Source organism: Micromys minutus (genome assembly GCF_963924665.1).
Source record: "Micromys minutus genome assembly, chromosome: 3".
NCBI classification, from domain to species: domain Eukaryota; kingdom Metazoa; phylum Chordata; class Mammalia; order Rodentia; family Muridae; genus Micromys; species Micromys minutus.
In genome coordinates this window covers 66,383,527-66,405,906 of record NC_137972.1, presented here as the reverse complement: position 1 = coordinate 66,405,906, position 22,380 = coordinate 66,383,527, and the positions used below count along the sequence as shown (strand labels likewise).

General features: G+C 46.2%; 1 protein-coding gene across 4 annotated transcripts in view; it reads right to left on the bottom strand.

Annotated features, from left to right (window-relative positions):
- APBA2 (amyloid beta precursor protein binding family A member 2) overlaps nucleotides 1-22,380 on the bottom strand; it is a gene marked incomplete at both ends in the record, with an annotated part of 49,576 nt that overhangs the window by 14,808 nt on the left and 12,388 nt on the right. For 2 of the 4 annotated variants that reach the window (XM_080914006.1, XM_080914008.1), the window contains 4 exons: nucleotides 219-254; nucleotides 1,199-1,344; nucleotides 18,275-18,311; nucleotides 19,300-19,380. In XM_080914006.1, the coding sequence (XP_080770132.1) occupies nucleotides 219-254; nucleotides 1,199-1,344; nucleotides 18,275-18,311; nucleotides 19,300-19,380 (300 nt within the window). The remainder of the gene's footprint in view (nucleotides 1-218; nucleotides 255-1,198; nucleotides 1,345-18,274; nucleotides 18,312-19,299; nucleotides 19,381-22,380) is intronic. The other 2 variants (XM_080914007.1, XM_080914009.1) reach the window with 1 other exon arrangement.

The following is a 22,380-nucleotide window of genomic DNA, read 5'->3' as shown; positions in this document are numbered from 1 at the left end:
CTCCAAATTCCAACACTCTTCTAGTGAGAAAGTAGAGCCTTTGAGTTCTGTGATATTGTTTGAATTCCCACCAGAAGCCCCCATGCATAGAAGAAGGCATGCATGTACACATGCACACACATATCCATGCACACACGTGCACACACACACACACACACACACACACACACACACACACACAAGTATCACTGTTTCCAGCCCACATGGGTCCTACACACCGCTTTTTTCTTGATCTTAGCAGCCTTCTGCATCCTCTGAGTAGCATAGCAAAGGAAATCGGGAAAGAAGCCGAGGTGAAGTTATTTTCAGCCTTGTGCTTAATAGGAAGAACTCAAACTCTGCAAGTCCCCTGCAGGGACCGATGGACTGTCACCACCACTGTGCTGAGAACACAGAGGAATAAGAACCCATTCATGCACACCAGTCCCAGTGGCAGAAATGACTATACCAGAAGATGGGATCAGGGAACAAGAATAGGCGGCGCTGGGTCAGGAGCCACAGGGCCCAGAGTCTTTGTCAAGGGTCAGGGGCTGGCTCAGCCCTGGTGCTCCCTGCTTTGCCCTTGTCTCACCAGCACAGATGGTCTTATCTCACAGAGCTCTCTGTTCCCATCCATGGGGGTTAGTGTGTGGTGGGAGTGAAATGGGGGCGCTGATATTGCTCCACACTCCCACAGGCTGGTAGTATATGTAGGTTCCACTTTATCCAGGGCAGAGCATATTGCCATATTCCCTCCCCCTGGTGTTAATGTGGCCTCATATTTCCCTTGCCTATCATCACCTGCTGGAAAAACCACACAGGCCAACAAAGCCTACGGAGCTTTGAGCGTGTCAGTGTTCCTCGAGGCTATGCATTTGAGTGACATTTGATGGATTCTTCCCTGCTCCCTGAAGCACTTCAGTGCTAAAAATACACCGTTGGGGCAGAATTTAAGTCTCCATACAAAGATGCTTAAAGATGGGAATGCTTCAGCGCTATCAGCTATCTTTGAAAAATCATTTCCTGGAGACTGAGTGGACCATGTTGAAGGAGCCAGTGACAACTGTGCCCAGCTGAGCATTTGCCAGCCAGGCTCTAAGTCTCTTTCGAGATGCTGGGTCATGTCTGCTTTCTGTGCTGGATGGAGTACTGTTCTCCCATTTCAGAGCTCCCCTCAGGAGCTCACCCATGGAACCCTCCGGGCCCAGAAGCACCCCACCTTGACCCTGCTGACAGCTTCTTGAGCCTGCATCATTCGGATATTTTTGGAGGGGTTGCGTTCAGAGAGCAGCTGGGTGGAGCCCAGGTAGTTGGCTGCAAAGATGATTCCATCGATGAGATCTTCTGGCTCACAGGGCCCTGGAACTGAGGAGGTGCAGAGTGAGTATCTTCCCGAAAGAGAGCCACCAGGATCTGGGGACTTTTATACCCAGCACAAGGTACACGGCAACTGAGATGGTGAAGGTAGAGGACTGAGCTCTGCAGGAGACCAGCAGCTCATGGGAAGCCAGCACAAGTTACCTAAGTGACACATGGCTAGATCACTCTGCATGAATGGGGGAATGAGGGGTACTCCAGGACCCCAGATGACTGGGGTCAAGATAGCTCTGCCTCGGGGTGACACACACCTGCCGCAAGAATGCTTCCCAACCACAGCAGCACATTCCACACTCTCATGGGGGTGTGTGAAGGTTCCTCCTCCACTGTGTAGCAGGACTCCTGCCAGCCTTCAACTAGCTACTCAACACAGGCCCCCACTGGGCAACACAATCCTGGCTCTATCTGCTATCTCTAGACATGACAGGTCAGCAGAAGCTCTGCTCATTGAGTGTTCCATCTCTATTGTTCAGTGCAAGGGCCACGGGCATGTGTGCTCTGAGCACTTCCATGGAAAACTGGCTCCCTTCCCAAAGACGCAGCTATGGCTCTGTGTCTGGGATCCACACCTGCAAACTTCAGTTCATGCACTATGCCGTGATACCTGAGACAGCTATATCCATGCTGGGTGAGTACTGACTTTTCCTTGTGGTTATTCCCTAAAAAACATACAGTGTGGCCATTGTTTACATGACACTTCCACTGTAGCTGGCAGTTTTAAGCCATCTAGTGATGAATCTGAGTGTGCCGGAGGGTATGCCAACTACATTTTTATACAAGGGATGTAGGCAACTCCCAGAGGGCTCTTGGAACCAGTTCTTCACTAACAAGGAGGGAGGAATGACTGCAATTTTAATAAACTAAACATTAAAATCTACACAGTGGTACACGCCTTTAATCCCAGCACTCAGGAGGCAGAGGCAGGTAGCTCTCCATGGTCAAGGCTAGCCTGGTCTATTGACCAAGTTTCAGAACAGTCAAAGCTACACAGAGATAAACCTTTCTTGAAAAAATAAAAAACAAGCCAAGTCAGTGGCCCATGGATCCCGGGCATTGTCTCTCTAGTGAGGAGGCAGATGGTGGCCATTTCGGGGCTTGTCCTGTCTGTTGCAAGGACTGAGTTCTGCATGTGAGATGCAAAAGCTCCCAATGGGCACTAAGGAACAAGTGGGCAGGACATAGGTGCAGGTGTAAGAGCGGACTTTCTGGGTTCTAACAAGAAATCCAGCAACAGCACACAGAGGCCTGGCCAACAATAACATCAAAGGTTTCTCCTTCCAGTGCCACTGTCACCTTGCTGATGGTCAGTGTAGCTATATCCTGTTGCTGGGGGTGGCGGCTTTGTTGTCACACTTCTTCCAGCCCCCAGCTCTAGCCTCTAGCTCAGTGATGGCATGGGTCACAAAGGCCAATCCAGCTGATTTCCTCCCATGTGGATGACAGCCCACCACGGACTTTCCTGAAGCCCCACTCACCCAGAACTCTATCCTGGACCATCAGACTCCCATCCCACAGAGCTGGCCGCCAGCGCTCCTATATGAACACACACCACACACATGCACATAGAGCAAGGGCAGCTGCTGGCTTTGGGAGTATCACATGCTGTGACTCTGAACCTCACACACTGGCTCCACGCTCCTCCTGGGAGCGAAAAGGTGTGAGCCTCCAGCAACGAGGTGCTCTTGGCTCTGAGTGGAGAGAAATAGCTTCTGCCAAAGGCACCTTCAGCTATTAAGGCAACCAAGTGTCTGTATCTTAGTCCAAACTCCAATGAGAGGAGAGGAGAGCTGCTAGGTCCAGGGGAATGGCTAGCACCTGGGGGAGGCAAGTCTGGCATCTGACGGCCAGGTGCCTAGTCCCAGAGTGATGGTATTTGTGAGCCACAGTATTTGTGAGCCACCAACTTTACTCTTACAAAGAGCAGAGGGGTCACTATACTCAGAGAAACTCTTGGAAGGAGAGCCACTCAGAGAAAGGGTTCACAAACTCAAGGCAGCCATGGTCAGCGTGAGACTGGGTTCATCAACATTTCATCCTAGAAGGAGGAGCTCATGAGGTTTCCCCTCCCCAAGATCTGTCTCTAAATGGTTACTCTTCGGGTGTATAGCTGCTGACAAGTTGTTCAAGCTCCAGTAAATAACCCCCCCCCACCACCTATGCCATACAAGCTGCCCATAAAATTAGTGCGATTCCCTCTCCCTCTCCTCTCTCCCACCCCCGTCTCCCACACACACTATGAACACAAACACCACAGAGACATGGAAAGGGAGGGGGACTTGTTGAGAAAGAAGGGTTTCAGGATGAGTTACGGTAACAGGGTATGAAAATGACGGAAGTTAATTATAAACAAGTATCAAATGATCAAAGAGTAAAGAGGAGGAATCAAGACTTGGGCTCAAAAGCCTGTGGCCCCTGAGCCTCTGACCTTGCTCTGGGCGTACAGCTGAGACTTCAGGGGATGAATCGAGGATCCTGCTCAGATGCTGAGCAGGCCAAGAGAACTCAGTAAGATCCAGGATCAGGATGGGCATGCTCACACAGTAGGCAGCCACAGTAGAGGAGAGCAGAATCCGGGGACTCCTGCCCAGTTGGAGATGTCCCATCCCAGGTCAAGCACTTCCTGAAGGCCATAGACCCACACTAACTTTCTCAGGAAAGGTCTCCCACACCCTGCCTCCAAGGACAAGACAGCCTCACTGACCCTGTAGCTCGCCATGGTCAGGTTCCTTTTTGTAATCAAAGGCACCATAGCCCTAGGTCTGGAGCTGGCTGGTGGCAGCTTTGCATCTTGTACAGGTGGACCAGCCAGGGGGTCCTGAGGCCATCCAACACATGGAACAGGAACTACCCATGCAGACTATTCCACTCTGACCTCTGGGGCTTCAGGCTGAAGGACATGGGCTTCATTCTCTCCAGAGAACACAGGTCTGAGATGTCTACTGGCCAAGGGGCATCTTGTCCTGTATTCCCCAAGTAGGGCCTGATACAATAATAATCTCTCCCTCCACCCCCCTTTCCTTTCCTTCCCCACCTTTGTATAAGTGTGTGTGCACGCTCATGCAAAGAAGATATAGGTGTAGTGCTGTGTCCTGTGGGTGGTGTAGGAACTTCATCTACCTACAGTGAGACTCACTCAATACTATGATCTACACTAGGGAGGTGTCGTCCATTCTATGGGAGGGAGGGAGAGGGACAGGGATATGTCTTGTCTTCTGAGTCTGACTTTCAGAAGCTACTGCCCTATGACTCCTGCCAGTTACCTGGGTGACCTGACCAGCTTTGTGAACCTCAATGAGTCTCTGTTCATGTTCTCATCCATGCTGACAGGACTGCTGCTCCTCACTAATCTGAGACCAGTGGAGGGCACAGACCCTTTGTGTGAAGCATGCTTGCTCTTCCTTTGCCAAACTCTGGCAGCAACCCTTAGTTGATACCAGCAGAGGGCGACCGAGAGCAGGCAACTACAAATGCTTAACAGACAGGACAACCTGAGTCCCCAGAGGGCAACCTGCCCCTGCCTGATGTACCTCTGAGTCACACAGTACATGTGCCCTGTGTGTGCAGCGGAGAGGGGTGTGAGATACTGTCCTTCCTTCCCTGCCAGAAGCAGCCTTTGTTGGCAGCTTCGTTAGCGAGCCTGCTGTCCTGCCCAGAGAGTCCTTGTGTTCTCTGTATGGCCATGGGGTATGCACTTGCACCTGAGGCTTCTTGTCTGCTCTGTGGACAGGGAAGTGCTGGGGTCTTATGGAACTGTACCTGGTATCACACATCTCTGCTATGCTACCTGGATGGGACAGAGGCTGCCAGCATACCAGTCCAGTCTGTTAGCCTCCTGAGCTCCAAACCTTCCTACTTCTGCATGGGTGCCCCAAGGCATGGTTGTGGGGCTGGAGCACAGTGCCAAATGGGTAGAATTCTGTGTAGCTGGGAGGCTCCAGGTGCAGCAGCTTTGTCTGACTCACCAGCTCTGTGTGACAGCAGGGTCCCAGCCATCAGTCCATTATAGTTCCATGAAACCAACCTCATTATCCAATTTTATGAAAAGGGCCATTTTAAGCAAAGTCAAATGGCTTTCCCCAAATCAGCATCTTGTCTGTGAAGACTTGTGATGTCACAAAACACGTCTCACTGGCCAGAGGGGGAGGCTGACACCAGTCCCCAGTATAACAGAAACTCATCAGGAAGAACTATGGTGGAAGGGAAGGTATGGCCCTGCAGAAGAGGAAGCAGGTCTAAAGGCTAGAGAAACAGGAGGGGACTGCCCATGCGTAGAAGTCTCTAACATTGGAAGGGATCAGCAAGTCAGAGAAGAGAGCCTTCTAGGCTGAGGCAAGAGCGGGCACAAAGGTCACAGAGAGAGAGCCAATTCAGAAGGACCAGAGGGCATCCAGATGACCCGTTGCAAGGAATGAGCTGGCAGCCAGAATAAGTCAAAGTGCAGAGAAAACACTGGCCAGATGTGAGAACCCTGGAGTCATTTCAGGCTACCAGCCAGGGACATGGCCCAACGGCACCACTTCCTCTAGGAAGCCAACAGAGAGGAAGAACTGAAAGCTGCTAAGTGGGTCAAGGGCCACTGTAGTGGTCGAAGCAAGCGAGAAATAGTGTAGACCAGGAGGAGGATGGGGACAGAGATCTAGTCAAAACTTGCATGGAGTGTGAGGCGAGGTTGGGAGGGGCTGTTGAAAAGATCCATAGCAGACAGCTGAAGATCCTACTGACTACAAGGGTCCCTTGGCAAAGGACTGGCTTTTGCAGTGAAGATTTGGACCAGGTTAGCTGCAAGAGCCAGGATAGCTTCCAAGTATACTCAGAGACTGCCCAGGTTAGACAAGAGATTAAGAATGAGCTAGGAGACCTGCCAACTGGAGCTATAGCAAGGGGGAGTCACTGTGGAGAGGACATGGGCCAAGGGGGTGGAAGGAGGCCCCAGGATCTCGCTTTGCCAGGCATCACGACAAGAAGCAGCTTGGAGAGAGACACCAGCCCATCTGTACCAGGCTGGCAGGAGGCCATCTACAAGGGGCCCCCATGTACTGGGCATCCTGACAAGGCAGTCAGTGGTGACCTTGGAGCCATTTCAAGGAGTAGCAGGTGGGAGCCAGCCCATGGAGTGAGGAGTGTGGGCAGGGACCGAGGGTGAGCCGTTACCCCAGTTCTGGCTCCAAGGAGAAAAGGAGAATTGTAAGTCGTGCAGAGATATAAGACAGACAGATGGGTACAGTGGGAGGGAGGGAAGGAGAGAGGGTGGGAATGAGGGAAGGAGGGAGGAAGGACAGGCCTCAGAGTTTGTGAGGACTGTGGTGCAGAGGGACAGACACCTGTCTCTACAGCTTTGGAAAGGCCACACATCTGACATGTCATTCTGGGGGGGGGGTGCGTGCTCTTAAGTGCACATATCAGGGCAGTCACCCCGGTCAATGAAGAGCCAATGGACAGGAAGGAGTCCCTAAGTGTGGAAGGAATCACTTCCAGGCCCCGTGGGAAGGCTCCGAGGCCTTCAGTGTTTTCCTATTCCAGAGCGAGGCAAGCCTCTGTAGCAGGTCGGTCTCCATGAAGCCCCGTGAACAGAGTGGCCTATGCTATTAACAGATGGCACTACCTATAAAACCCAAGCCTGAGACAGGCAGGACTGTCACTGACAGGGACAAGCCGCAGTGATACAGTGTGGTGTTTTAGACCACAGGGAGTGACAAGGGTCAGCGGCAGAGGGAAAAGGTCAGAGCCAAGTGAAGCCCAGTCCCCAGCTCTGCCAGGGACACTCTCGGTATTAGCTTGGACTGGGTGAATGGCTTCTAAGGAAAAGAGATTCCTCTGTCTGAACCCTCCGAAGCAGACAGCAAATCCGGAGCTTGGTCAAACTGTGCAGTCAGATCTCTGTGACAGAGAGAGAGCAGGAGGAACAGGAAGGGATCGGAGCAAATGGCAAACTGGAAAGGAGGAGCCTGAGGAAATACCTTCTGTGTGTGCATGCTTGCGTGCGTGCGTGTGTGCATGTGTGCGTGCTTGCGTGCGTGCGTGCTTGCGTGCAGGGTAGGGAAGGTTTGCTGCCTGACAGATGTAGTAGAGGACAGTTTAGTACTTTAGGATAATACATTCAAAATGAAGCCTGGCCAATCGGGAAGGGGCATTTTTGTGTCACTGTTGTCAATGCAAAAACCCGGAGCACCCCACCCCCCACCCCCGACATAGCCATCTTACATGGGATCCCATGGAGCAGCTTGGAAGGCGACTAGCACCATGCAGAACACAAGCGTGTGGCTAGGACTGGTGTTTAGGAATGTTTGAGCATGACGGGGAGAGGAACTCTAAATTCACCTCCTCTCACTGAAGAGGGAGAGATAAGTTCACAAAGAAGACACATGGAACATTAACCATTGTATAAACCAAGTATGTAAAGAAATATCATATTACCTCTATAACATCCTATATAAAACTTAAGATAAGGAGATGTTTCTATTTTATGTGTCCGTCTAAAAGTTTATACAAAGAATAGACCATTTTTGAGATGTAAAGAAAACTATATTAAATGTTAAAGGTGCCCGTCTATATGGGGAGGCTTCTACGGAGCAGGCAGGAGGGAAACTGAACACCTTTACACACACCCTGTGGTGTGTTTATCTTAGACCCATGCCAGTACTTTCCATAGTCATACTGACAAATTTCTTTTGAAATTGATTCTAAAACTAGATTTATTCATTTATTTTTATGTGTACGAGTGCGCTATCTCCACGTGGACCTGCATGCGACCAGAGGGCACTGGATCCCATTACAGATGGTTCTGAGCTACTGTGTGGCTACTGGGATTTGAACTCAGGACCTCTGGAAGAGCAGTGAGTGCTCTTAACTACTGAGCCATCTCTCAGGCCCCAAAAGCATGTTTCTAAGAACGCAAAGAAAAAGGAAATAAACGAATATAAATACTCACTTGTGACATAATAAAAAAAAATTAAACTTGATTCCCAAGCATTACAAAAAGCCGCTACAGGCACTGTATGCACTGTATGGGTCTAGGATAGGATGCTATATGAAGGGAGGTGCTATAGTTCCCAGAGCCTCACCAGAGATTGAGATGGTTTCTTCCCCCACTTGAGGCCATTTGGTGGGCCTTTCCCTGATGGAAAGACAAAAATAAAAGGCAGGAAGTCCCACCTGAGTCTACGGGCCTGCATCCTCGGCAATACGGACACTGCTGTCTCTGGAACTGGAGTGTGATTAGCAGAGTTAAGACAAACGCACAATCACAATCACACTGAGAATCAGAACCAGGGACGCAGGAACAAGAGAGCTCAAATGCAGGAACCTCGAAGCCCTGGGGAAAATATCAGTATGAATCATTATGCAGTTCAACTTTGAAAATATAGCACACTAGTTATTGTTTATTGAGTATAATTGCATAAAAATCACCCTCCCGAATTTAGTGGCTTAAAACATCAAACACTTATTAGCTTGGGAATCCAGCTATGGCTCAGCTGGGGCCTCTGGCTCAGAATCTCCATGGAGGCTGTAGTCAAGGTAGTTGTGAGGCTTGTTACAATTGTAAGGCCTGAGCAAGAAAGACTGATGCCAAGTTCCCTGCCAGGGCTATTGGCAGAGACTTAGGTCCCTTTCCTGCTGGCCTCTCTGGAGGGCATCTGAGGACCACAGCACAGTAGCTTGGCTCCCTTACAGAACAAGCAAGAGGGAGAGAAGCAACATCCTGTGCATCACTTTTACCAGCTCATAGTCGGGGTAAGGGTGAGGTGCGCACGTGGCAGCTAAGTACCAGGAGATGGGATTGCCATGAGCCTCGTGCCACATACCACATGTGCCCACTTCTTAAGCTTCTGCAGCAAGAGCTTCGGCCTCACCCAGGTTTTAGTATCTAAATAGTACTTCACCTGGCTCCTTGATAAAAGAACTAAAGAATTCCATTCCCAGGACAAAATAAATTATACCAGAATGCTGGAATATACTAATAACATACTAATAACACACTAAGACTGAGGAACTACCTCCAAAGGCCAGTTGGATAGAGATATGGAAGCATCCGCAAGCAATTGTCTTCAGGGCCGCCACACCAGGCTTCGAACCAAGGATGTCCAGTGATGTTCCCTAAGGCCACTGTTTACCTTTACAAGTTGGTAGGGAAACCTGTTCTTTTAAACATTGTTAAAGAGAAGGGCTCAAGACCTTGCCAGATTTCCTTGTGTGCACTGTAATCAGGATAACCAAATGGCTGACATGAGAAAGTTTGGGTGGAAGTTATGAGAATCAACAGGGAAATGATGCTATCAGAATAATCAGTGAGTGGATCTACACAAGGATCTAGACATATCCTGCAACTAAAATCACCGGAAGAGAGGTAACCAGATACCGCGAGCTCCTCCTACTAAAAGGTGTAATGGTATTTATGAAGTTTGGCCCAAACAGTCAAATTGATTATGACTGCCCCATATCTAAACCCTGACCATCTTCCTGAATGTGGACAGAGGACCATGTTGACAACACCATCAGGAAGTAATCAACATAGCCCAGGGTACAAAAAGTGCTACCAGGTGAACAATACAGAGACTTAAACACTGTGTGTCAGCAAGACCACTGTGGAAAGGCAAACAGTCATGGTCAGCTTTAATTGACAACATGATGCAGTCATCTGAACCAGCCTCCCACGAGGAGCTGTCTAGATCAGATGTGGGCATGTCTGTGGGGGCTTGTCTTAATTGATGGAGGAGAACCCAGCTCATTATGGGCAGTGCATTTCCTAATACTGGTGCTGTGTTATGTAAGAAAGCCAGGTAAGTACTCTAGCAAGCCAACAAGCAGCAATTCCTCCGTGGTTTCTGAATCTATGCTCTGACTTCCCTCAGTGATGAACTATCACTGGCAAATGTAAACCAAATAAACCCTGTCACTCCTAAGTTGGTCTTGGTCATAGTGTTTTCCTCACAGTACAGAAAGAAAGCTAGAGGGGAAAGATATTAACACAGGATCTGTAAGAGACAGAAGAGGATTATAAAATATATCAACCGGGCTCAGTAGGGGAGCTTGCTTGAATCTCTATTCAGAGGGACACCGTGCATGGGCAAGTGCAAATTCAAGAGCAAACTCTAGCTGGCACCGAATGACACATAGATTGCATTGCTGGCTTTGTTTTAGCTGTGACGATGGCATCGAGATTAGTTTTAATGAAGATACATATTTGCAATCTTAAAGGTATATAATTGCAATACTTAAGGAAAATGGGATTGCTTTAGAGATCAGGGGAGGAGAGGGATAGAGGTGAAGCACCACAGGTCATAAAGAGGTGGTGACTAAGTCTGAAGCTGGAGACAGTGCAGGGTGAAGGGCAAGGTTTGGTTTCTAATTTCTGTATGTGTAAAACTTTTATGATAGCAAATTAAAAAGAAGGCTCTCTCAAAAGGGCACTGATTTTGATGTTTTCTATTTTTTTTTATAACTAATGGCATTTCCCATTATTACTAAACAAGCTGATCCTCTACCTATTTTCTACCTAATTGTGACAAGAGGAAAATGTGACCGAAAAACTGGAAAGGAGGATGGAAAACATTCTAGTTTGCAGATGGTAAGGTTCTATGTCAGGAAGAAGCCAAGAAAACAAATACAAACGTATTTTGAGCTGAAAAAAAAAAACCTAAGAAAATTGAGCAAACCAATGGTTTAGAATTTAATATAAAAATCAATGTTTCTTTGTACTTATAAACAAGTCAGAAAAAATGGAATGAAGCAAAAGATGACATTCATCAAAAGAATAAGTGGCATAAAGTAACAAAGAATAAACAAAAGGGACATGTGTGAGAGTTATGAACAAGCTTTAAAGATTAACACGTTTGACCTCATGGGGCCAGAAAAGCACTTTGGGCTGAGGAGGTGTGTATCCTGTAGAACTGATGGTCTCTTTTTAACTAGATAAATTTAGTGCACACCAAATAAAGATGTCAAGAGAAATTTTTATATGTGTAACTAAACAAGCTGACCCAATACACACACTCACACACACACACACACACACACACAGAGAGAGAGAGAGAGAGAGAGAGAGAGAGAGAGAGAGAGAGAGAGAGAGAGAGAGAGGCAATGTCTCCAGGGAAGGTCTGAAAAATAATGATGGAGGTAGGGACAGAAATACACTACACCCTGCTGTAAAATGCACATAAATCCTCTGTGAAAAGCAGCCTCAGCTGGAACCTAGTGAACCATCCCCGCATGGACTCAGAGCCAGAAAAATACAGCAAACGCAGGGCTCTCCACCAGGGATGTTCTGCCACATCCAGACAACTGATTGTTTACTCGGTGCTCAATATGTAACTAACCTTTGTCTGTAACCACATGCCAAAATGGTACAGATGAATCAAATTTAATTTTTTAAATAATAAAAGTGCTAGATGAAAACTTTAAAAAATAATCTGAACGATGCAAGGATTACACAGACCTTAACGAACTGAAAAAGAAAAAAGACTGATTATTTGAAACCATAAAAAAAGGGGGCTTACAAGTAAGTTTAAGATTAGGCTGTGTTACAGGGTGAAATTCTGTCTAAGCAGAGAAAAACAAACAAACAAACAAACAAACAAACAAACAAAAACAAAAGCATGAAAGTCTGGTTAAGCAGAACCTGGGGAATCTTCCCAATGAGCTCACTTCTTTTAAGTGGGAAAAAAAAAAAAAAAAAAAAGAGCAGAGCCATAAAAAACACAAAGGCCAAGCCAGAGCTTAAGGTGAGCATTGGTCAAAGCATAAGAGCATCCAGCCCAGGAGAGGGCGCCCTGGGGAACAAGGGTAGAGCATGATGACCAGCAGATGCACAGTCCTGACCTTCAGTTCAGCCCCTGGGGACTTAAATAACCCTTAGCTGCATGTGAACTGAACCTTACAGAAATGTTTCCTTGTCCTTATCCCCTAAACACCATAGCATAATAACCACATACACAGCATTTATCTGTGTTTGGTGTTGTATGTCATTGGGTACACATGAGAATGTGTACACGCACAGGTTTCAAATGTACACCACACCATTTGCTGCACAGGACTTGAAAATCTGTTGTGGGGATTGGGTATCTGGAAGGAGCCCTTGGATATTAAAGGGATGACTGTACGTTAGAAATTTGCCAAGACCAGGGATCTTCGTATTCTTTTGCCACACAAAAGGGGACTGTGGTGGGTAAGGATGTGTTAACTAGCTCGATTGTAGAAAGTATAGTGCAGTGTATTTTATATAGAAACATGTTGTACACATTTACAAGCACATTTTGTATCTTCCAATTACCCTCCAATAAGTCTTGGGAGGCAGAGGGGCTAAATTCCAGAGGAATGGATAAAGAGTAAGTTTTTTTTTTTTTAGTGTAGTTTTTGGGGTATGTAGATGTGTGTAAATATGTGTGTGTGTGTGTGTGTGTGTGTGTGTGTGTGTTGTATATAAACTGGGTGCAGACACTCATGTGTGTATATGGAGGCCAAAGGTCAATGCCAAATGACTTTTTATATTGTTTTGCACTTTATGTTTTGAGGCAGGGTCTCTTGCTGACTGACGGTTTGAGGTTCCAGATAGGCTGCAAGCCTCCTAGCCCCAGGATTTGCCTATTTTCAGCCCCCCTTACTGCTCTTTGGCACTGGGATTACAGGCATATGTCACTGTGTCTGGTTGCTCGACTCAGGCCTTTGAGCTTCTGTAGTAAGCAGCTGACCACTGAGACATCTCCTCAGCCCCACAAATACCATGTTAACAATTTGGATCTGAAGTGTCCCCCAAATTCCCATGCATTAATACATTATATACATGCATTAATACATTAATCCAGCTGATGGTTGTATTGTGAAGCAATAGAACCTTTAAGAACAAGGCATAGTTGGAGGAAATTAGACTATTGGGGTATGACTTTGACTCTTTCTCTCTTCCTTCATCCTAGTGCCATGAGGTAAAATCTTGTTACCTGCCCCTGTCCTGCTGTTCTGTCTCACCACAGTCCCCCAAACCACAGAGTCAACCAACTACATATGGAAACTATTGAAACCATAAGCTAATCGAACCCTTCCTCCTTTAAGTAGATCTTAATTACTCTGTCACAATGACAGCATTCAGGAAAGGCTTAGGAAAAGAGACATGAGCCAGGCATGGTTATTTGTTCCTTAATCCCATCATTTGAGGGCTAGAAGCAGGAGAATCATGACTTTGAGGTCAACAGGGACCACACAGAGAGACTAATGAAGAAACAAAACCAGAAGGGAGGGCAGGAGGGAGACACAGATGGCTTAGCTTAGCTTATGAACTTAGGACATAGTGTTTGACTTCACTTCTGATGAATGATTTACATGTGAAATCAATTCGATGCCACCATATACCTAGTGCCTGGGGTAAGGTGGGCTAGATGGCAGAGTCCAGGTGAGTCAGCACTTTTCTCAGCAATTCTTATTGCTGGCATAGCGTGGATATGAAATATCTCACCAAAAGTCTTGGTCCCCAGAGTGTGATCCAAGCACTGATGGGAAGTGACTGGATCATTGGGTCTCTTACCCAATTAATGGACTGATTCATTAATGAGCTTATAATCTGATGATATCACTGAGAAGTGAAAAGAGCTCTTGGAAGTGGGACCTGGTTTAAGAAAGTAGGTCAGTTGGAGACACACTCCTAGGGGCTGTAACCTGCATCTCTTTTTTTCTCCTTCCTGTCTACCATTCAGAGCGCTGTTTCACCCTACCACATGCAGGACCACCACAGGCCCTCGGTAATGGAGCCAGGCAAGCACAGTCTGAAAGAGTAACACAAACAAAATGTTTCCTCCTTACGTTGTTTATTTGGGTATTTGATCACAGCAACATGAAATCAGCTATGAACAAGGGCTGTGTCTATCGTCCCCTCTTGGAGGACACTTCAGCCACACACATCGAAGGTAGCATGCACTAAAAGTTGACATAAGCTGCTAACCCCGTTTTATGCAGGACATGCTCCTATAGAACAGCATATATCCCAACGCAGGGCCATTCATTCACTGCTGCCAGGAACCTCCTAAGAGTTGGTTTGTAATGGACTGGTTAATACACCACTGCCCGTCCATGGTTCATGCTCTGGATGGCTGCTTCAAGGTGAAGGCCCTATGTGGCCAGGGCAGTATCTATTGGAAGGGAAGGTCTGTATATAAGCTGGTATAAATTCAGGGAGCTTCAGGACAGAGTCAAAGGAGATTTAGTGGTAGCTTTCACTGAAGAGAAGACAGGATCTGAATTGAGTTTCCTATACTGTACAGATACAAAGAAAGGACAGTCCACAGAGCTTGCTTTCTCTCTCTCTCTGTCTCTCTGTATCTCTGTCTCTGTCTCTCTATCTCTCTGTCTCTCTCTCTCTCTCTCTCCCTGCCTCCCTCTCTCCATCCCTCTCCCTCTCTTTTCCTCCCTCTCTCCCTTCCTTTCTAAGATTTATTTATTTATGTATATGAGTACACTGTCGCTGTCTTCAGACACGCTTGAAGAGGGCATCAGATTTCTTTGTGAGCCACCATCTGGTTGCTGGGAATCAAACTCAGGACCTCTGGAAGAGCAGTCGGTGCTCTTAACCACTGGGCCATCTCTCTAGCCCCTCCACAGAGCTTTCGAGAAGGAATTCATTCACCTCTGTAGATAGATCTCAGCCTGAACCAAACTCTATCTTAAAGAAAAATTTAAAACCCTATGCTAAGCAATAAGAATTCTCATTTTAAAACATATAATGCCTTTCATTGAGTACTAGTAAAAAAAAATCATGTTTTTAAAAGAGAAAAACTGTTGCAGAGTCACCTGATTCCCAACCTGTCAACACTGCTCTAGAACCACGCCATCCCCAGAGCCTTGTCCACTCACACCCAAAGAGGATACCTCCACACTTTGGACAGGCTTGCCCCAAGTATTCATTTTAAGAGCAAGTAAAATCTTGGATCTAAGCAACCAACAAGGTGGCTTTGTCATGTGAAGACCCCTGAGAAAAGGAAGGTTTGAAGGGCAATTTCAGTTCCAGGACTAGTGGCCTTATGCACCGGGGTCACCATTCTCCCACGTGGCCAACATGCAGGCAGGCACAGCACATTGACAAGTTATAGATGGGCTGTTAATGAATCTCATGTCCCTGACACACTAGGCCAAGAACTATGGCAGGACAAGCCTAGAGCTGAAGGTAGGATGTGGGATTACAGACATCCCACAAGAGCTTCGGTTCATACACAAAGGGAACAATACTCTGTGTGAAGAATAGAGTATCAATTTTAGATCTTTGCTATTTTGGACCAAACGAGACAATATTAGGTGCCATTGCTTGTTACCAGTACCAGTGTTTGGGTTTAAACACACACACACACACACACACACACACACACACACACACACACACACACACACATGCATGCTGGATTCTTACATAAGTTTGTTGATATGGTACAAAACTCTTGGCACATCTAGCTGAAGGCTATTTTAACAGATTAGGGCTTGTTCAATCAGCACCTCCACAGACCTTTCCTGGAGCCAAAGAAAGCCAAGTATACAGTTCTCAGCTATATGCTGGTGTGTGTGTGTGTGTGTGTGTGTGTGTGTGTGTGTGTGTGTGTGTACAGTGTAGGTGTATTCACATAGGCACATGTGTGTGGAGGTCAGAAGTCAACATTGGGCATGTTCCAAGACTGTATTCTACCATATTTGAACATGAGACCCAGAGTTAATCAATTTGGTTATGCTAGTGACCAGTAAGTTCCAGGGACCTGCTTGTCTCCAAGCATTGGCATTACAGACATGCATTGCTGCCCCTGACATTTTACATAGGTCCTGGAGATCTAAACTCAGGTCCTCATGCCTACATGGCAGGGACTTTTAACAACTGAGCCACCTCCTCAGCTTCTTTGCTCATTCACAGAGATTCTTTAATGTAAAGGGAGAGACAACAAAGGTGGTTTGGGCATTTCCCTTCCTTCTCCCTGGTGGAATAGAAAGCAATGGTTAGAACCAACCAGATAACGAGGTTACGTGGCTGAAGATGGAGGGAAGCAAGGATGCTAATCTAATACAGTTACTGAATGATTGGTGGCTCTGTTCTAGACCTCTGCACACCACTCACATGCTTCTCTGCTACATAAGCAAACATCAAGTTCGGCCTTGCCACCCGAGTCCATCCCAGCTTGCAAAGACGTCTAACACCAGATAGCTCTCTTGGCCTCATTCAGTATAACCTGGGCTTTTCTGTGATCTCATCACAATCCCCCTTTGTTACTTTATAGGACTTTGGGCTGGTGAAGGCTTTGGTGGATATAATTATCATTTATGAAGAGAAGGGCTTTTGAGTATGGTTTCCATATTTTCATAATGCTCAATTGGTTTCTCTCCTAAATTAGGGCTAATCTTTGAGTTGTCCACAGTGGTGTGAGCTGTTCATTACCAGTTTAGACCACCTGAAAGAGCACGAAGACTTGAACTCATTCTGATATGGTTAGAAAATCATGAGTGGTCCAGACACATAAACCTTCTAGAAAGCTACAATATATAGTCAGGTGGAACATATGGGCAGCTTCCAGAATACCCTCTTCCTTCCTTGTAGAGAGATAAGACTGGAGACTGTGTTAACTATGCCCTCTCCAGAGACTGTTTGAAGGTATTTTCAAATGAAGCCAGGATTTATTGGTGAGTCCATTTCTTAGAACCATAAGACCCCATAACCCTGAAGCGTGAGGCTGAGTCATGCTCCCCCCATTTCAGCCCAACAAGGAGAACAGGGCAGTGAGATGCCATGTTTTTCATTGATGCTGCCTCCTCCCAGTCAGAACCCAGCCATAGAACACCATGAAATGACAAAGGGGAGTGTGGCCTCTTCCTGCCAAATATCAGACCCTGGAAAACTACAGCTAGCCAAGCTGCTACAATCATTGTATAGCTTGCTGTGTTCCAGTGCAAAACAGCTTGATGGGGTTGGGGGGATCCAGCAAAAACACATCTAAAGTCACAAGTAAAAAAGCTGGGCCAAACCCATTGGAGCCTATTTGCTTTGGGCAACCTTGGAGTCTGGTCTACTTGGGTTTTAAATATGAGTTCTCACAGTTAAAACCAATTCTCTTCCAAATTAAATGGCTTTAAGCTGCTTAAAACAGTTCAGGGAGCAAACACGTTGAAGCCAGTTAAGCCTGGTCCAACCTCATTCTTAAAGAAGAACTTGGAGGCTTCTCTTATTTACCATAAATGTAAAGCAGAATGGAAAAGGTTTAATGCTGTTTCAGATCCATTTACCTCGCTGCTATAAATATTCATAAGAATTAATTATCAGCTTATTGAAAGAATTAATAAAACTCACATTGTTTATTATAACACATTATAGGTAGGAAGCATTCTTCTGGTTGAGAAAGGGCCTAATTAAGAGGTTATTTGCTCTGAAAGGACCCTGTGAGGACAGCCGATACACGCAGACCACTGTAAGTCAGCTCCACCAAGCACAGAGCAAAAGTACCTCACCCCAAACACTGGTCAGAGCTAACCGAGCTAACCGCGTCTGTCTGTCTTGGTCTTTATGAAACTTGAAAAATGCACTGCTAATCTTGATAAGGGTGTGAGGGGAAAGTAAATAGGGTGTGAAAAGGATGTCATTATAACCACTATGACTAGATGTAGATCATAATGAGCTGCTTACATAGACACACGTCAATGCATTAATCCCACCCTCTGTGTCATCTGTGATGGTTAATGAGGGCAAGACACAAACATAAATGGCCCTTACTGTTCCTTGCATCAAACCATGCAGATAAGCCAGAAGCCTCTCTCTCACAGTGGGCTACTGCAGAATCCAAAGAGAGCCAAACGCCCAAGGGCACTTTGTTGGGAAATAGTGCCACTCAGGAGAAACCCACACACCAAAGGACCATTTGCTTTGACATAGAGTGTTCCTGCCTCCCAAGTGATAAGATGTGAAGTCACTTACCAGCCACAAAGCTTGGGAACGATGCCACCTTCTTTGTCTGTTGAGAGATAACAAAGAGAATAAACATAATGATTGCAAAAGGATGACTTCTGAGACTCTTCTCAAGATATATCCCAGCCTGGGCTGGAAAAGGCTAAGCCCATATATGTTTCCAAGAAGTCAGATTATCCTAGCAAGTATCTATGGGAAATGAGATGCTGAGAGGGGTCATTAAAGCCACAAGCCAAACCTAGCTTAGCATGTCATGATTAGAAGAAGCCTGAAGACCAGTCAGCCCAACAGTTCTTAAACCACCACGCATAAGAATTTCCTAGGCATGTCTTCAAGACCATAATAAAGGACACTGAGTGCCAGTCCACAATTAGTTCAACAGAGCTAGAACATACTTTGTCCAAAGAAGCAACATAATGTGCCTAAGCCCTAATATGAATCACATGACCACATTATTGGTTTAGAACCGTGGCTCTCAATCAAGATGAGTTTTGTCACTAAGGACACATTGGTCAATGTCTGGAAAGATTTTGTTGTCATAACTGAGGTATAGAGTAGTGGCTACTGGTATGTACTGGCTGGGGATACTTATGAACCATCTATAGAACACAGGGAAACCTATCAGAAAGTGACTTCCCTAAATGACAATGACTCTGAAGCCCTTGAGTTTCTACCAGATCAAGGAGCACCAGGGATCCCAACATAAGCACCAGGGACCATCAGAGATCCTCGTCCAACACTATAACCAGAAGTATCACAGATGTCCACACCATAATCTAGAAGTACCAAGGATCCCCACACCACAGTTCCATGCAACATCAGCAGTACACCAATGGTGCTCAGTACAGCTGACTCCTTAGGATATGCCTTTTCCCTCCTCTCAGGATAAGGCAACCATATCTCTTCCAATGACAGTGATCCCAGGCTGCCTTGATCTGGACTCCCTGTCCCCAGAGGTGAGATGACCATAACACAGCTGGCAATTTCACCATGAGAACTCTGCTCCAGAACTCTTATCTTTGGAAGAAAATTACCTCTGGGATGTTGTTATTGTCAGTGGGTCCATTGAGATCAGAGCGCTGCTGCTTTCTTGGCTGCTCCAAGCCATTGCAAACCTGGAAAACAGAGAAGTGATTACATTTTTATATAGTAGAAAAATGAACTCAGATACAAAATAAAAATGGGCATTCAATGAGATTCAATCTTATAAAATATGTGTATGGGAGGCACGTACACATGTGCCCCCCACTGTTATGCAATTAATATATATGCTTTTACATATCTAAAATGCTTAACTTTTATTGTTTACTATTATTTTATTCTAATAAAGCACATAATTTATCACTTGAATTATTTTCAGTGTACAGTTTAAAGTGCATTGGTGTTGTTCAGCCAGCCATTACTACATGCATCCTAAGGACACACTTCATAGTTCAACATTGAAACCTGGGATGCTTGGCAGTTATCCTGAGTCCAGTTCCCACACACACACATAGCTTCCCTTAACTCCAGCTCCAGGGGAATCTGACACTTTCTTCTGGCCTTCATGGGCACTCATAAAGATGCTTCACAAATAAATACAAATAAAGGCAAAAGTTCAAAACTCACCTGAATGCACTCCACTACAACCCCCTACTCCGTCATCCTCTTTGTCACGTCAGCTCCATTCACTCGATTTCCTGGATCTATGAATTGACCATCTTAAGGTCCTGGGATCCATGGCACTACATAGTGTCATCTGTTGGCGACTGGCCTAGTTTACTTAGCATAATGTCCTCATCTGCCTCATTGTATCAGAATTTCCCCCTTTGAAGGATGAACGGTGTTCCACAGCATGTATGTGACACATTCTTTTATTCACCTATTAAAGGCAGCTTGGGGCTCCTTCACCCTTCGGCCCTTCAGAGTGATGCTGCTGAGAACGTGGATGTGTGGGCATGTCTTTGAGGCCGCTTTCTTGGACCTATACCCACAATTACAACCAGTGAATCAGATGCTGAATGTACTTTTGTTTTGTCCTGAATGATTCCCTATAGTTTCTCATGATGGTACATTCCTTTCAGTTTGTTTAAGGGTAAAATATCATGTTGTTAGAATAAATTTAGATTCTTGGGGGAGAATAAATGCAAATGAGTCAATCTACTACTATACCACAAAAAAAAAAAAAATGCCATAAAGCATTAAGTCTCTTCCTAAAATAGAATCGCAACCCATAACTTTATTTACTTCAAACAATTTGATTTAATACTTAAGGTAGTTTCTGCATGTCATTCCTTAGACCATGAAGAAAACAGAAGCAGGATCCAAGACACTGAGGTCACCAACCAAACCAAACAGCGCTGGTGGGCAGTATCCTAAGTCATGGGGCTCCTCGGAAATAACACTAAGTGGTAACGTGATTTCCCCAAAACAGTAGCAAACAGTTGGGTGCTGACACAGTAACCCAGTAGAAGGAAGTTGCATTTATTCAGCATGGGCCCCTGTTTTGAGGAGATGGGGTTCTCACTTGCTTCAGAGGCTGCCAATGTTTCTGGCAACTGCCAGACTCCCAAAGTGTGTAGGGAATATGTCAGGGTGTTCCTGGTTCTAGACTGTCACCTGCAGAGATTCTCAACTTTCCTTGAGAAAGCAACTACCAGGCAACACACAGCCTTCCATGCATGCTATGCCTGTGGTGGTACCTAAACTTAAGATAGGAAGAGAAGTCTTTATACCAGATATGGGGATTTGGACTATAGGAGGCTATGCCTTCTCACAGAGTTGGGAACAGGCCAGCCGTTAGGCCTTTGGATAAGTTTAGGTCATTGCTCATGACTAGCCAGAAGGACATAGGAGAGGTGTCAACCTCCTCCCTATGCCCTGTTCCTGGGACTGCTTGGTGGGGCTTCAGTATGGGGCATCCATGAAAAACATGTCTTCCCTAAGCACCACCCTTCCTCAATGTCAACAACTCCTCAAATGTATCCCCAAGTGGGCTCCTCGTCACCATGACAACCACATATTTCCATAAATAACCAGGGTGATTTTCAACGAGGAAGGAAGGTAGGCTTATAAGTTTGCTTCAGGAAAACCCATCAGCATTGACCCTCACCTAAGAAACTAGAATGTTAAGGGGATGGGCATCATGGAAGCACCATTGGAAATTTAGTGTTCAAGGTCCACACGGATTTAGGGTTCCAAGCCTCTTAGGTGAAAATGACACTTAAAATCCAATTGGCATTCCCTTGGGTATAGCAGCCAGCCACATGTCAAAATAAGACCAGACCAGGGCTCCTCTACACCACCAGCAGAGTCTCCATCCTTTCCAATGGCCAGACCGTCAGCCAGCCACCAGAGGACAGAGGATGCTTGCGTAAAGCATATAAACTGAAAATGTGCTCTCAGGTGGAGAAGCCCCACTGCGGAGCACTGAGCAGCGTGTGGTATGGCACAGGCTGGCTGATCATGCTGGGACCCAGGGACAGCTGCTGAGCGCCGAGATAAACACCCTTAATAAAAACACTAATGCAAATAAATCATCGGAATAAACATGTGGGCTCCAGTTGGTGTGAACTAAAGTCTGGAGTTTCTAAAGTGTCAATTCTGATTCGTCTGCCTAACTCAATTGACAAATCCAGTAATATAGCCCACACTACTTGAGATGAACTCACAGACAAGTAACTCACACTCACTCAGCTCACGCCATCTGGAACAACAGCGAAAGACAAACATGTCAGGAGCTGACAACATCAGCTTAGATCTGGAGAAGTCACAGCGTCTCACTGGGCCACACCTCCCCCTCCAACATGACCCTACAACAGAGACACTCCAGGGCTAATGGCTGGCTTAGAGAGATAACAGTGTCCTCTGGGGACGGTTCCATACTCAAGTTTTCAAAAGATCCAGCCAGCCCTGATCATCTGATATGCCTACAAAAATCTCTTCCTCCATCCAACTTGAGCAGTTAGGTGGAGTCTGTTGCACGAGAGCAGCTCTGAGTGGGGACCAGCCCAAAGTATGATCTGCCAGGATCTATCTCAGGGATGTAAACATATTCTTTCAAAAGCCCTTGGACATATACAAACGCTCTGACACATACAGGGAAGAAACCTATTGCGGTTGCTCATTTTCTCCCA